The sequence below is a fragment of the Rattus norvegicus genome, chromosome 13 (genome assembly GCF_021556685.1).
Source record: "Rattus norvegicus strain SHRSP/BbbUtx chromosome 13, alternate assembly SHRSP_T2T, whole genome shotgun sequence".
Classification (NCBI taxonomy): Eukaryota; Metazoa; Chordata; class Mammalia; order Rodentia; family Muridae; genus Rattus; species Rattus norvegicus.
Genome location: NC_141546.1, coordinates 41,311,594 through 41,328,918, shown reverse-complemented (window position 1 = coordinate 41,328,918; position 17,325 = coordinate 41,311,594). Strand labels below are relative to the sequence as shown.

The following is a 17,325-nucleotide window of genomic DNA, read 5'->3' as shown; positions in this document are numbered from 1 at the left end:
TGTAAATAAGATTGTACTGAAGTGGATTTCTCTAACCTAAAACATCAACAGGACCAAGCAACCCTGTCTCAGGAGACCTCACCACAGGACGGTCCCAAACACCTCAAGTGTATACACTCTAGTAAGTTCTAGAAACTCAGCTCCAAAGACCACTTTTATTGGCCTGTCAACATGGTGGGAGAAAATCATGTCAGACTTGCTGATGGCTCCTTTTCACTGTTTGCTGACATGAGGGGAAAGGTAATAATTACTTTGCTAATTCCCCAAAAGGGAAGAACTGGAATAAATAACTCCTCTAGGCTCCTACAGATGCAATGTCCTGCGAAGACAAACACATGGCTGAAATTGCAACACAAGACTGAGATGGGTATGTATCTGTAAATGCACTTGTGTGTATGGGGGCACACATGTGCATGTGGAGGAAGCCAGAGATTACCTCAACTGTCATCCCTCAAACACTATCCACCTCATTTGTCTTTGTTTGATATAGGGTCGGCCCACTGGTCTGGAGCTCAGAGAGTAGGCTTAGTTGGCTAGCCAGGGCCTCCCAAGTGCTGGGATTACAACAAAGATTTGTTTTTAAACATGGATACAGGTCCTTGGGTCCTCTTTTGAGCTATTTCCTGGGTGTTCTCCCTCTCTCTTCTCTCCTCTCTCTCTCTCTCTCTCTCCCTCTCTCTCTCTCTCCACACACATACCCCTCAGTCTTGTGTTAGAATTTCAGAGGTGTGTGTGTGTGTGTGTGTGTGTGCAAGTGCATACACAGCTAAAAGCCTAAGACCAGGTGCATTTTCTCAAGGATATGGAGGAAGTCTATATTCTGAGATATTTACCAACACATAATAAGGAAAAGTAGTAAAACCACAAGTCTATAAATAGACACCCATGTGTTTGTCTTACCTATGAAAAAATTTTGATAAACTCTAGAGGAAACTCTTAAGTTGTTGTGTTTTCCTGACAAATGTATATAAGCTACACATAGAATTAAAACCTTTAAGACAGCATCCACCACAGGTCACATCACACTTATGCAACACCAACATTCCGGGCTATTCTGTTCTCTCTGGTGGTAACTGATCTTGGAAAGCGATAGACCATGTTAAGTCAAGTCAATGAGTCATTTGTCTTATGTGATTGCGTACCTAGTGTTTGTTGTTGGACAGTGGCACTCAAAATGGAGCTTCGTGGTTTTGATACATAACATAAGGAAGACATTTTATTTAAACATGTGAAAAGCCAGTGCCTAGTGACACTGACTTTTTACATGGCTGCTAGGGAATCAAACTCAGGTCCTCATGGTGGCATGGCAATCACTTTACCAACTGAGCCATCCCTCCAAGGTTATGGCCGATAAATCCTGAAGAGATACATTAAAAGCAGAGAGTATGACCGTTCTGATCCTAAGAACTAAGAGAGACATCAGAGCGCCTCAGCCACAACAACCTTCGCTTCATAGACACGTACACCGTAGAACCAAGTTTCTGTGGTCTGTATGGTTTCCTGTGTCTGTATTCCAGCTGCCCGAACTGAGCCTACCCCTTCGCGTGGTCTAATCGAGGCCATGCCTTTGACTCGGTTACAAAGCAGAACACCAGCTCTCCTACCCCACCCCAGCACACGTGGGTAGCAAAGTCCCAAGCACGAGGCCCAGTGAAGACTGCGTTTGATGGCTCTGTTTCCCCTCTGACAACTAACCCTCTAGAAAACCAGGTCATTCTGGATCCTCAGTGACCACAGCACATCCTGGAGGGCAGAATCTCCAAGACATTCTGACCCAAGTTCCGCTTGCAATGGTTGTTTCGTAAGTGTCTGTATGAGCATTCTGATAACATCTGGGTCAGATGAGATGGCTCAGAGAGGACAGGCATTTGCCTGATGACCAGAGTTCCACCCCTGTATGGTGGAAGGAGAGAAATGACTCCCAAAGGCTGTCCTCTGGACTCCACTGTGTGCTGTGATGTGTGCATCCAGAAACATGAATGGAAATACACACATGATAACAACAACAACAACAACAACAACAACAACAATAATAACAACAACAACACAGAAAAATCTACTGCAAAGTTATACACCAAATGCCAATTGGGTATATTGCACAGAGGACATATTTATATGATTTTTCTCTTTTGTTTTCCTGCCTATGCCTTCAAGTTTTTTTGAAACTAAGCATAACTTTTACTAAAAATTAAGATAAATTTCACATATGTTATTTTATATATATTTAAAATTATATAGTATATTTTATATGTCATACACACAAACATACATACATACACATATATATGTGTATATATATATATATATAATCTAATGTAGCCAGGCCAACCTCAAACATCCTACATAGATGAGGATGACCCTGAACATCTGATCTCCCTGCCACTAGTACACAATGTTGGGGTTTCTGGCATGTGCCACCATGCCCAGGTCCAGCAAAGCATGTTAGGCAAGCTAAGCTCTATTCCCAGCCATGTGTTGTTCTGAAAGGCATGAGGTACCTGGAAATGAGCAATGAGTAGATTTTCTTTTTAAGTTGAGCACGGTTAAAGACAAAAGCAATAAAGTCTGGGAAATCCAACATTAACGGTTCAGGGCAGTTCATTAGCTCATTGCTGACCTTAACGGCATCCGAAGCATCTTCCTCCCCACTGTATCTAATTACATTTCGTTTAAGGACAGATAATGAAAATGTTTGCCTGCACTCACCAAACATACTCCTGTGAGCACAGCCTAGAAATATGCTGACAGAGTGGGGACTGGCTGCAAATACAAGCCAGAGATCCTGGGTGCTCTGAGTAGCACGCCTGGGGTGTCTGTGTGCACAGGAGCTTAGAGTCTCACACAGGTACTGTTTTACCTTTCTAAAAACTCAGCTATGGGCTGGGGAGTTGGCACCGTGAGTCAAAGAGCTTGCTGGACAGGTGGAAGGACCTGAGCTCAAATCCCCTGAACCCACATAAAGCCAGACACAGCAGCATGCATATAGAACAGTGTGCATACGGTGCGTCTATGGTGCCCGATGGAAGGCAGGGACGAGATAATCCCTCAGAAGTTCATGAGGCAGCAAGCCTGGCATGGAGCTGCCAAGTAGAGATTTTGTGGCAGACAAGATAAAAATGTAAGGCCCCACAGCTGTGGTTATCCGCTGACTTCTGACCCTTGCACACCCACGCTCACATAGAGAAATACATATATGACAATGCACGTATAAAAAGGGCTATAACCACTGCCCAGGAAACATAGCAACACACGTGGGAACTTCTGGGCTCCCCCCCCAAAGCTTTGGCATGCTCAATGGAGCAACCCAACCCCCCATGTCCCCTCACTCACCATAGGCTGTCATGACACCGGCATACGGGCCATCCACCACGTTCCTGTTCTCTTCTGCCAGTGCCTTAATGTACCTTTTGCTGAGGTCAAGGATTTGCTCCCGCAACATGGAGCTGCTCTCAGGCTGAGTTCGCTGCTGGATGGTGAAGTGTAGAAGCATCATCCCCCATATGAAGCCAAAAGTCACCAAGAAAAAGCCCAGCTTCTGAGAGGACAACTTCCAGGGAGAAAAGAAAGCCATCTCTCTCTAGTAATGTACCATTCCCTTGGCTCTCAACAAGCAGAAGGGGAAGGCAAGTTCATGGTGCAGGCTGGGGCGGAGAGTGCGTGGCCCTCACTCTGGTTCCTGAGTCAGCTGACTTGCTTGTCGGGCTTCCATTCTGCTGTGGAGGAGGAGAGCAGTTAGCGATGTGGTCGAAGCAAAAACACAACAATCAGGGTCTGTAACTGTACTGAGGTAGCTCTCCGTAAAGTGTTCGCTCACTTCTGGGCTTAATGTGCTTTAGTGGACACTTTGGGCTGATGTTTGCGACCTGGGAGCCCAGACGAGAAGTCTAGTACAACAACAGAAAGCTGCAGAACTTACACTGAGGGGAGTATGCATCTGAGTGTGTGGACACAGGTAGACTAGGGATGTTCCCCTTCTAGACCTAGTTCAAAACAGGAAGCTTGTTTTGCAAGGTAGAGGGGAGATGGAAGGATATGTCACCAAATGTCAGCAAAAGACCGTGTGTGTGTGTGTGTGTGTGTGTGTGTGTGTGTGTGTGTGTGAGAGAGAAAGAGAGAGAGAGAGAGAGAGAGAGAGAGAGAGAGAGAGAGAGAGAGAGAGAGAGAGAGAGAGTGTGGTGGTGGAGGGGGGCAGAGTCCCGTGACAACTTCAGACTTGATGCTTATGAAACTTGAGCTTAGAAAGTCATTATGTGCTTGGAGCAAAGTTTGTGTGTACAGCTTCCGAAGTGTTCAAGAAAGAGGATGTGTCCTCAGAGAGTGCTAAGGAGGATAGGGGGATTGTCCAGAGTTATTTAAGCATGGCTGGATTTCACCATCTTTGTTTCAGGGTAAATGACTCTGCCAGGTGCCACTCCCAAGCACCGAGAGAGAAAGATACCAGAGGCACAGATGCTGTCCTTTTGTTCTAGCTTTTATGTTGGAGGTGTCTGAGCGCAAAGCCAGGGTGCACGCTCAGTATCTGTTCTATGAGCAAGCTTCACCTTCCAGCCCCTTGCCTTAGCTATCTGAAACAGAAGCTGCACCTCAGAGGCTCCAATGCCTGCTACACAGAAGCCCAAGGCACCCAGATGGTTGCTTCTCTGTGGTTCTCACTTTCACTGCCGTCATGAGGCAAAGTGAAAAGTTCAAGGGGCAGACTTTCAATGTGTTCATCTCCCACCTCATAACAGCACAGTGTTCCTTCCCTACTGGGGTTTCGCAGCAAGGAAGGCCTGAGGAGGAGTTGCAGGTTGGCTGATGGGTGTGCCAGAGAAGATCAATAACAGGCCTGAAGATACAGCTCAACTGGTACAATACTTCCTAGCATGTGTAAAGCCCCACAATGCCCATTAGTAGGTGGAGGATCAGGAATTCAAGGTTATCTTTGGTTACAGGAGGAGTTCTAGGCTATCATGATTTCCATGAGATCCTGCCTCAAGGGAGAGGGTGGCTGCCAGATGCCTCAGTGGGTAAAGACCTTATGCCCTGTGCAAGTATAAACAGGACCAGACAGGTAAAGCTGAGTAGGCAAACCGCCTGTACCCTAGCACTTTGGAGACCGAGAAAGGGGATCCCCAAGCAAGTTCGTTAGCAAAGGCGGAACAAACTGGCAGGCTCTGAGTTCAGCTGAGAGACTCTGCCACAATAAATCTAGTGGAGGATGACATCAACCTTGGGTCTTCACATACATACGTGTATGCCCATACATAGTTGAACACACATGCCCTACATGCACATGACACACATACAAAATAAGTAGAAAGAAAGAAACAAACAAAGAAACAAAGACAGAAGGAAATTAAGAAAGACAAAAGGGCAGTCAAGGACCAAAAATGATCACGGGGACACAAACAATAAAGTATCTGATGGCTCCAAGGGTCTGATGCCCTTTTCTAGCCTCCAAGAGCACACAAATGATGCCCAGACCAACACACAGGCAAAACACCCATACCTGTTAAAAACTCTGAGGGCTACATGGCTACGTCTTGGGGGAACAATGGCACTGTATGAGGCCTTCCGAATGCTGGCCAGCAGAATGGGATCCCCCATTATTCTTTTCTCCATGGGGTTTGCAAGTACTTACATAGTGTGCACTTGCTGCCCCCAGGCTCTGGGGACTAAGTGTGAACAAGATGGAGCCTCCACCCTCAAGGGGCTAACACTTTGAAAGCCATTCCCCAGTATGTAAAACAGCATCTCCTTTTACATAACCTACTCTCATATTCACCTCAGATCTCAGGGGGACTTTCCCAGGCCATTTTAGTGGGGTGCCAAAACTCAGAGGGGGCACTCTGGAAATTTTCTTTGACTATTTTAGGACAGAACTTGAACTGCTGACACTGTTACCTCTAAACTTGCAGACAGGAAGTCCCACTCTCCTTTCTCACTTGTGCCTACCGGAGAGGTTGATGGAGACCATAACAGGTTTTAAGTCACAGGAAAGGCACAAACAAGAACTACAGCTGAGGTCTATGGTTCTGAGAGAAGGTTGAAGGCTTCTGACCCTTCAGAACCACTGAGATGGTATATTCTAGAGTTTAAATGATGGCTAAGCCAGACTAGTTGAAATTATTCCAGCTCAGTGAGAAGCTTCTTTTCGCTGTCAACAGGGCAGGATGCACAATCACCTGGGAGCTGGGCCTCAGGAGGATTATGTCCTATGTTGATCAATGTGAGAAGACATCTTAGTTGTGGGTGAAACCGTTCCCTGGACTGTATAAAAGGAAGGAAATGAGCTGGCACCCATTGCTCTCTCCCCCTAACTGTGGATGGGACTGCAACTGGCAGCTTTAGGTTTCTGCCACCCTGACCTCCCCCATGACAGACCATGAGCAAAGCATTGTCTAGCGACAGCAACAAAAAAAGAATCAACACACTCAGGGAGGTACACATTTGGAGTCCAAAGTCTTAGCTAAAGGAAATTCAGAGCACTTGATGGCTCTAGTCATCTGTAAATGCTACACGCAACTGTAGCATTTCCAGGAACGGTCTCCACTCTCATAGAATGGAAACTGTGCAATAACAGAAACTGTCAGCACACACAGAGAAGCACGCCAGCATTCACCCACCATGATTTGCATTAGGAAGACAGAAGTCCTGACTTTGGGTGGGGTGTCTCACCTAGAAGACACCCTCATATCTCAGAGTCATAGTAGGATAAAGAGAGGCCTTAGAAGAACACCATCAGTCTTGGTTCCAAGGAAGGACTTGATGATCAGCAGTAACAGACATGGAATAGAAAGAACTCAGACCAACAGCGATCAGAAATCCGAAGGTGGAGATTGGAGCTCTATGTATAGCTCTGTTTATAGGCCTCTTGGGTCTATCTGCAGCAGCCTCTTTCCCCATCTTCCATGGTCCAGAAAGTACCACATTGTGTCATCATGAAGGGCTGACCACAGGCCTAGCAATGGAACAGTCACGCCACCATTTGCCTCCAGTTTCCCAAACGTGGCCACTCTTAGCACCCCAGCATCAACCCCATAGCCTTCCCCCAGGTGGCTGCTGGGATACCTTGCCTGGCAGAGGCTACTGGGGTGAGAATACTTCAGAAGCTGCCCAGTTCACAGCAGTGAGTGAGAATCACACTGATCAAGCAAGTCCTTCAAACAACTGCCTAATGTCTCTGAAGGTCCCATCTCTTTTATCAATCCCTGCCCTAGACAGCACAGGTAAAGCTAGAGATACTAATTCATTCAGCAGTAAAATCAGCACCAACCCAGAAGCTCCACTGGTCAACACTGTACACCAAACAATGTACAACATCATACAGTTTGCATGCAACCGCCTGCTCTACTAAGTCAAATTCATGCTTCTGTCAGGACCGTGTTACGATCTGAATCGCTTCCTATCTATCTTTAACCTTGGCTAAGAGACCTGCCTTCATCTCCATTCTCTCCAATAACATTTGGGATTTCTGAAACCATCTGTGCTTGCCTGTGTTAGCTTTGAAACCCACACCCACATCTCCAGTGTGGTGATGTGGCTTGACCTAACCTCCTGCATAAATCCTCCCAGGTCCCCAGAGTAGCAAAACCTATCTTGCTTGGGATACAAAGGGAAATTCTTAGGGACCTTATCTACTATTTAACAACACAGTCTTGTTTCAACTTTCCTATAGGTTCTGTGAGGATCCAAAGATAAGGAATTCTGGGGCTGGAGAGAAGGCTCCGATGGTTTTGCAAGCATTAAGACCTAGATTTGATTCCCTAAAACCCACAGTAAAAAGCCAGAGGCAATGGTACCTGGGTGATAAGTGACCCCTAGGGCTCACTCCCTGGCCGGTCTAAGCTCTGGGAAAGTGAGGGATCCTAGCTCAAAAGAAAAACAAAACAAAACAAAACAAAACAAAATAAAACAAACAAAACAACAACAACAATAACAACAACAAAAACCCCAGGAAGCCAAGGAGATAGAGAGTCAAGCAGTAAAGGTGCTTGGTTTGCAATCATATCATCCTGGATTTGATCCCTGGAACTCATGTAAAAGCAGAAGCAGAGGTTCAACTCTACAAAGTTATCCTTTGACCCTGATATGTGTGCTGTGGTGTGCACACACTGTAACTTCTTTAGAAGTTTATAATAAGATGGACAGAACCTAAGGAACGATATCTAAGGTTGATCTCTGATGTGCGTGCGCGCGCGCGCGCGCACACACACACACACACACACACACACACACACACACACACACACACACCATATATAAACTATAGAACAGAGAATGAACAAGGAAAGGAATCTAAAAGTCTTCAATGTCATACAAGGACAGCCACAAGGAAAGAACATCAGGGAGATGGTAAGAAAGCCTAACCACACCAAACACCCGAAAGCTCTGATTCGTAGCTTTACTCTTCCAATGGCTAAAATGCAGAACATTCTAAAACCACACAACACTGTGAAACCTGGGTGACAGGGGCTGAGTCTAGAGCACCAAGCTACTGGTTTTCACACTGTGTTCCAAACGAGTTTTCAAAGGTTCTGGAGAATCCACAAATGTTTCACATTTTGTTTCACATCGATTTTTCAGGGCTAGAGAGGGCTCAGTGGGTAAAGGTGTTTGCCGAGGCTGGTAACGGGAGCTTGATTGCCAGGATCCATAGAGTGGAATAAGAAGCCCAAGTTTTCCTCTGGCTGACACTTATACCACCAGCAGCTCTCCCTTTCCCCCACAAATAAATGTAACCTAAAATTAAAATACAATGTTTCAAAGATCTCAATACCTGCCGGTTTCCTCTGCTTTCTCTTTCACACCGTGGACCTCCACTTACAAAGGGAAGGGAGAGGGCAGGGCAACTTTGGAATGAGTATCTCATCTCTGTTGTAGCCTCCTGGGTACACATTTTACTAGAAGGTAGGCAAGGGAGAGCACGAAGCTGTCACCACCCTGTCATCTATAACTGCCCCATGTTCCACGAGTTCCACTCACAAGAACCATAAATTATTCACACTCGACAGAACTTCCCACCCACACTAAGTGAAACCACAGCAGCCTCGAGAATTCTGAAAACATTCCCAACCTTCTGACACAGCAACAGACCTCATCATCTACAAAGTCTATACTTTGTAAGAAAATAAGTTACAAAATAAATCGGGACACACACACACACACACACACACACACACAAATCTTACAGTATTTTAAGTAAGTTTACAGTTTGAGCTGGGCAATGGTGACACACCCCTTTAATCCCAACAGAGTCAGGCAGTTCTCTATGAGTTCCAGGCCAGTCTGGTCTACAGAGTGAGTTCCAGGACAGCCAAAGCTACACAAATAAAATCCTGTCTCATCCCCTCCCCCTACCCATGCAAAAAATATTCAATTTTGAATTGGGTTGTATACATGCTTATTCTGGGATGCACAGGGCCTGCAGGCCACAGGTTGTCTACACCTGAACTAAGACAAAAAATATGAGTGTAGACATGTGCGCCTATGGAGGCTCAAGGCTGGTGCTAGGCATTTTCTCCAGACCTGCCTGCCAACCTGACAAGTGTCCTAGGCCTCAGTGCTTCCACCTACCGGATGCTGAGATACTTGCCAGATGCGCACGTGCGATCCACACTCAGGTCCTCATGCGTGTGCAAGGTGGTGTCCACTGAGCCCTGCCCTCTAATCCCCCAGCCTGAAATAAAGACCTTTAATCCACGGTGGCCCCAGGGTTGGGAAGATTTGCAGCCTGGATCACTTTGTTGGGGAGGGTGTCATGTTCACTGTCAGGTGAGTGGTTAGCAACTCCAGCCCCCCCTCCAGCACTAGTCACCACCAGAACTGTCATAACTGGAGAGCTATGACAAACAATGGAAAATGTCTCCCCTTGGGGCCAAATGATGGCTTTCAATGGCCCCAGTTGAAAGGTACCACCTAACCAGGGACAGGTCCCTCCTTACCTAGAAGGCCCTCGAGGTCAGCAACCTACAGGTTTCAGAGCAGAGCAGAGCAGGAGAAAAGAGAAGACCTCTGGAGCTGGTTACCAGTCCTGTTAACTGGCAGGCAGCAGGGGCTATGCTAAACCATTAGAGATCCCAGAGAGATGAGAGACTGAAGCCCCAGAACTGTAGCACTGACCTATACAGTCTCACTGTCTTAGATCATTCTTAGGCTGTCACCCAGGCTAGATGAAGCTGGCCGATACTCCATCCTGAGGGCGAAAGGAGCTCATAAGACTGCCTTCCCTTGAGAAATAATAAGCTGTTAACAGTTGCTTAGGGGAGGAGCTCACAAGGCACCACCCCTTTCTAAGGATTGACAGGCAATGAATGGTTATTATAGGAGAAGGTCTCATGAGGCCCCACCCATGTATGAGAAATGATAGGCAGCTAACAGTTGTTGGGGGAGGGAGCTTATTCCTCCAGAATAAGGACCCACTCCTTCCTAAAGATTAATAAGTGGCTATGGGGAAGGGGCTTGCATAATTAATGTTTTCCGGGAAGGTAGTTCATAGGCCTCTCTTCTTCTTGAGGATTGTTAAGATGTAGTTTTAAATGTGTTATGTGTACAGGCAGGCACATGCTCCATGAGTCTGTAGAGGCCAGAGGTGACCACAGGATAACCTGGAGGAGCTGGAGTTACAGGCAGTTGTCTCACCTGCCACATATGGTAGGACCCAAATGCCTACTGTCTAGCCCAGGCTGGCTTGGAACTCAGCGATGGCCCATGCCTGCTTCCCAGAGTGTTGGGGCTAAAGATGCCCAGCTGCAGCAACTGGGCCCCATCCCCAAGGATCATGGGAGGTTAATGATAGGTTCATGAGTACTACGTATTGATAAGCAGTTAATGATTTCTAGAGGGAAGGGCTCATAAAGCTACATCCTTCTGGAGGATAAATATGAAATTAATAATTAATAGGGAAGGAAGAGACATTTTCTTCAGTGGTATAGCCATTGATAAGGTGGCCATGCTACTATAAATACCACATCACCTGTGTTTCTGTAAGCGACCCTAAGGAAACTCTGGTTCATACATACATTCACACATACACATACACACATGCAGAAACACCCACGCATATTCAAGACAAAGTAAAAAGGAGTCTAGTTGGAAAAAAATGGGAGCTAAGGGGAGGGGTACTGGGGAGTAGAGGGAATATGGTCAAAATTCATTTTATATGTGTTAAATGTATATATATATATGAATGAAAGATGATGAAAATTATGTATGATTGATCCATGTTAATAAAAAGTCTCAAATCTAGTTGGATTTGTATATGGAAAAAAAAAAAAGATCGTGGCTCATAAGTCATCAGGCACAGGCAGGAATCTGTGAAGAGATCCCATCTGGATGAAACTTCCTCAGACAGTTAAATAGCAGGATTGTCATCTGGCTTCCTTCCGGTTCAGGGAACCAGGAATGGATACCAGGAGAGGTTAGTACAGCCTTTTGAAGAAGAGAAGCTGGATAGTAGGTGAAGGAATCAGCAGAGACTATCTAATTAATCTGTCTGTCTGTCTGTCTGTCTGTCTATCTATCTATCTATCTATCTATCTATCTATCTATCTATCCATCTATCCATCATCTATCCATCTATCCATCTATCATCTATCTATCTATCTATCTATCTATCTATCTATCTATCTATCCATCTATGTATCTACCTACCTACCTGTCTGTCTGTCTATTTACCTACCTACCTACCTACCTACCTACCTACCTACCTATCTATCTAATCGATCTATCTATCTGAACAAGTTTCTCATTAGCCTTGAACTCGACATGTAGGTGAGACCACCTGGCCAGCAAATCCCAGGGATCCTCCTGCCTCTCTCTTCCCAGCATTGGGATTAAAGGCATATGCCGTAGCGTGCCTTTAGTTCACAAGGAAGCATGAGATCAGATCACATTGCCAGTTCCCTTCGCGCACTTGAAATTTCTTTGGTTATGTTTTTCTCTGCTTTGATTCCGAATGCCAGGAGTAGACAGGTGCGCTCCGGCTGCTGCTTAAAACCCTTTTCTAGATGTAACTCCCCGCAAGTGTGAAGCTTTGTATTCTGATAAATGAAGAGAGAAAACTCGTAGATTAGAAACTCATAGTCTTCATTTCTTTTAAAAAATACTTTCTCTTTAAAGACGCGGCAAGACATGCCCAGAGAATTCTGCTGGGATAGTGTAACTTTTTGCTACATGGAAGGTAATCTCAAGAGAAACTGGCAGCGCCTCTAATCTTTTCACTCCGACCTGCTTCCCTAATGCATCCTGCCTTTAACCAGCAGACCATTGAGGAGAGAAATGGTTTTCGTTGGTACCCAGCACAGTCAAAACCCTCCTGAGCATCAGTGCCCAGTCCACTTCTCAATGTCATGTGATGCCCAGCTCTAGTTCTTGGCCAATGCTCCTCTTCCAGATTCTTCTGGCACAAAGGGTGATGGGCGATCATACATGTAAAGATAGAGTTTATTTAACGCCCTTTAAAAAAAAAGATAGAAACAGAAAGGGCTGTGCACAGAGCTCTGTGGTTAAGAGCGTTGGCCCGGCATCCACAAAGTTCTGTATTCAAGTCCTAGCATCATGTAAACTGGGTGTGGTGGTGCACACCTCCAAGAATGTGGAGAGAGAGAGGGAGGCAAAGGAAGGATGGTCAGCAGTTCATGGCTATAATCAGGTTACATAACGAAGTCCAAGGCTAACCTACAATACGAGCGTCTCTGTCTCAATAAACAGGGTTGGTAGGTGCCTCATGGTTAAAGGCTCCTGCCACCAAGTCTGACAACCTGAGCTTGATCTCAAACTCAGGGCACTTCAAAACCAACCAACCAACCAACCAAACAGACCAGGGTAAGAAGAGTCAGACATGACCACTGCTCTGGGCATTAAATGCTCCTGCCTCATTGGCTGTCTGAATAGCTGGTGGTGCTGTCTGGGAAGGCTGTGGAAGTTTAGGAGGTAGAACCTCTCTGGAGGAAATACAAGAAAATACATGGGCGTGGGCCTTGAGATTTTTATAACCCCACCCAACGTCACGAGCACACTCTGCTTCCGGACTGTGGATACAATGGGACCGGCCAGCTCACACTCCTGCTCTGGTGCCTTCCCACCACGATGGACTGCATCCCTCCCAGGATGTAAGGTGAGAGAAACCTCTCCTCCGTTGCTTCTGGTCAGCAGTTCTGATTATCCTGACGAGAGGAATAAATATTACCCATCTCCAATCATCCCTCTGTACCCAGCAGAAGGACACGGTGGCTGGGTCTCTCTTTTCCTCAACTTCTCATTGAAAAGATCAGAATTTGATTTGCTAGCTACTTGGGTTTTGTAACAGTCCAGGAGGAAGATATGGACAGTCTAGAATACATCCTGACAGGAGGGAGCCGGGGAGTGGGCAGCAAGGACTGCTGATCTACAGAGAGATGATGACTGGTGGATGAAGACATAATAACAGACAAAAAAACACCAAAGTTAATTTTAACTGTTCTCTCTCTACCTTTTTTCCCTCTTCCTTCAAATAAACTGAATCAGTGTCACTCACGCCTTATGACCACTGGACTTAGCTCCCAATTTAAACAGATTTTATAGTCACCCCACACAAGGAAAGAAAAATGACTGTAGTGAGCAGTTCACTGACTGAGATGTTGCTACCAACGCAGGAGGACCTGGGGGGAGTTTATTACACCTTAGCAAACATGCTGTGAATATACCATTAGGTGTGGCTTTAGAAGAGTAGCCGGATCCTGCCTATGAGTGTAATGAACCCTGAACTCCTTCGGTGACATCCTCCATTAGTTGGGTGAGATTAGCAGTCACCTTAATTCATTGCTTCTTGGTGTGGAGGTCAAGTGCAGTGCTGGTTTCCCATGTGCATGGAATCACCTTGGGTATGTGTGAGACACAAGAATGGCTCTCATTTTCTTCACGTTTACTAACCTATTAGTCCAGAGCCAGGTTAAAAAAAAAAAGGCAACCTTGATCATAACTAGAGAATTTACTAAAATACCCACCTTACCATACGCAAGTCAGTGAATGACGGTACAAGGAAGGGTCTAAGAAAGAAGAGAAGGGAGCTTTGTCAATGTGATCTATCTAGAAGGGCAGCCTCTTGTCAGCTCCAGTCATGGAGTAACCAGAGTAAAAACATCTTGGGATGGCCAGACTTCATAAACTTTCCAGAAAACTCAGGGCCAAAGAGATGCTACAATTCCAATGTACTTGCCCACACAAGCAGGAGGGCCTGAGTTCATACGCTCAGTATTCACATAGAAAGCTGTGACCCCAGAGACAGAAGGACCCCTAAAGTTCACTGGTCAGCTTGTCTGGCCAAATTTGTTTAGCACTGGGTTTAGTGAGAAACATAGTCTCAAAAATTCAAATTGAGAAAAACACAGACAATCACCCTCTGGTCATACACAAACACTACATTTAACACCAGAAAGGCAATGTTAAATTTCTATACTTTAAAATGTTAGCAATAGTTTGTTTGTTTGGTTTTTTTGTTTGCTTTTGGAGACAGGGTTACCCCTAGGCTAACCTCAAACTCATATAGCAGTCAACATAATCATCCCATATAAGGAAAAAAACCATAGTCAATTACTAGAATGACATAGATGTCTCTGTCTCTTTCAACACAGTAAGCTCTCTAACCAGCACAAACCTGTGGAATACTAATTCGAAGAAACTGGAAGAGAACTGGACACACAGAAGCTATGCAGATTTTGTCCCACTAAGGGTGGGAATGTGGCTCAGTGGCTAGAATGCTTATCTAGCATGTGTAAAGGAAAGTCCGGGCTCCAACTCAGCAATGTGTCATTCAGGCGTGGTGGTGCACACGTGTAATGCCAGCATTTAGGAGGTACTGGCAGAAGGATCAGAAACTCAAGGGCATCCTTAGCTACACGGCGAGTCTGAGGCTAGCCAAGGCTGCGTAAGATGCTGTTTCTCAAAATATGAACAGCTACCCAGTGAGATAGACATATGCCTCAAGATCCTGATGGTCTAGCAGTTGAGGATAGGATGGGCCCAAGGCAAAGTGGGACTCTGGTCTCCTCCATCAAAGGCAGAGAGAACCCTCTTGCTGTCTCCACCAGAATCTTCCCATTCTCACATGCACTGATTTCCAGCCTTACACTCAGCTCCTGTTAGGATGTAGAGTCCTTATGTAAGAGCTCTGAGCCCTCCTGTGAATTGGGTACTTAATATTTATTGAGAAAAGTCCTTGTCCTTTCCTTTGTTAATAAAGACATCTGCTGGGTTCAGGATATGGCACAGTCAATAAAGGGCTTGCCTTGCAAGTACAAAAAGCTGAGTGTGGTCAACAGAAGTTGCATTAAAAAAAGAAAAAAACAGATATCTGGTACATGTTCAAAATCCCAGTCCTGAAGTAGCAGAGACAGAGGGAATCCCTGGAGCTCACTGGCCAGACAAGCCTCTTTGGTAAGTTTCAGGTAAAAAATAAAGCCTGTCTTTAAAAAGGGGGTTGGGAGTGGGGTACATGATATCATGAGGAATAATGTCTGCCTGAGGTGAATGCTGCGGCCTCTGCTAGAAATGCTCATGCAAGCAGGCATGCACACACACACCCGTGCACACACACACCTGTGCACACACTCATGCACATGCAACACATAACACACATGTGCACATGCACACACTCATGCACACACATTTACATGCATGTGCACACATGTGCTCACACATGTAACATACTTTTGCACACCCTCATGGGTGCACACACCCATGCACACACTCATACATATGCAACACATGCATATACACAACACACGCATATACACATGTACATGCACATAGACATACACACACACATTCATGGGTGCACACACACCCATGCACACACTCATGCACACGCAATACATGTGTACATACAACACACACATGTACATGCACTTAGACACACACACACACACACACACACACACACACACACACACACGTTCTAGTGTTGTCCTGGTAAACTGGAGTCATGCTTGTCTCTGAGAACCTCTGTAGACCATGTCTCCCAGAAACCGCTTCTCAGTTCCCAGCAACTGCGTCATGCTTCAGAAACTTGGGGAGATGAGAGTTGCCTAGAACGAACACACATAAGCAGCATTCACCAGGCTGCTTCCTGCTCTCCCCGGACCTCGGTGCCCTTCCTGCTCTGATGAAGTTGATACCCAGCAAGGGACCCACAACATACGTGGTCTGAACTTCTTCGCTTGGAGACATCTCAGGGGCAGCTCCTCAGCCAGAACTGAAGGCAGCCTGGTGAGTCTGCTCTAAAATGGCTCAGGAGGCTGAGAAATCGAGTGCCTGTATGAGTGGAGAGGCAAGCTGGCATGGCAACTAGTCAAATCCAAAATCAAGTCTCAGGCCCAATGAACCTAGCCCTCAACCTGCTTAAGAAAGCACTAGAAACTTCCAAATGTGGATAGTGCCTACTACTATGCAGAGCTATAATTTGTAAATTGCTTCTCCTGGCACTGGGCCTTTGGTGAGAACAGGATGACTGAAGAAGTCTCTTGACAATTCAGAGGAGGCCCAGGCACCTCCCCAATTTCCTGCTAAACCTAAAACCACACAGCCCGTCTTGGCTAACCTTATTATATTCCCAAGAAGACTAGAGTTTACTTTGTGCTCTTCAGCTCCTGTCTCCCAGGATGTACACACACCCATGTGAAGCATAGAAAACACAGGCAAGTGTCAGCAAAATGCCACGGTGAGTGATATAGAATTTATCTCGTCAATTGCCTTGGGGGAAGAAGTCATGCAGCCCTGGATGGCTAAACCCTGTTTCCTGGATGGGTTGTGACTGCTGCTTCAGAGGATTTCCTGGAGCTGGGGAGATACCTCTACGGTTAAAACCACTGTGGCTCAAGCAGGAGGACCTGAGTTCAGATGCCCAGCACCCAAATAAAGGCAAGCACGGTGGTGCATACTGTAATCCCAGTCACCAGGAAGTGGAGACAAGGGGATCCCCGAGACTCTCTAGCTGGCCAGCTCAGTTACATCAGTGAGCTCCAGGTTCCTCGAGATCCTGTCTCAAAAGATACAGAGGAGAGCAAAGAGAGCCTGCTGCTGAGTGTGAGCTCCACAAATGTGTGCGAGGGGAGCGCAGCACACAGGCAAGCATACAGCACACACACACACACACACAGCACACACGCACACAGAACAAATTTCGTGGGTCAGTACCTAGAAGACGGAAGGATCCCTGTCACAATATTGACTTTTCAAAAGTAAATGCACACCCTTCAGAGTCATTGAAGCCACTGAAGGGAGTCATTCTCTGGAAGACACCATATTTGAGAACCGTGACCAAGACAAAACCAAGAAAATAACAAAGTCTGCCTTGTGCCCTTAAAT

At 45.9% G+C, this 17,325-nt stretch overlaps 1 protein-coding gene across 4 annotated transcripts in view; it reads right to left on the bottom strand.

Annotated features, from left to right (window-relative positions):
* Positions 1–17,325, bottom strand: part of Mgat5 (alpha-1,6-mannosylglycoprotein 6-beta-N-acetylglucosaminyltransferase) — a 288,591-nt gene that overhangs the window by 182,503 nt on the left and 88,763 nt on the right. For 2 of the 4 annotated variants that reach the window (XM_087581590.1, XM_087581591.1), the window contains one exon: positions 3,331–3,710. In XM_087581590.1, the coding sequence (XP_087437716.1) occupies positions 3,331–3,571 (241 nt within the window). In that variant the 5' untranslated portion in view covers positions 3,572–3,710. 4 annotated transcript variants of the gene reach the window in all.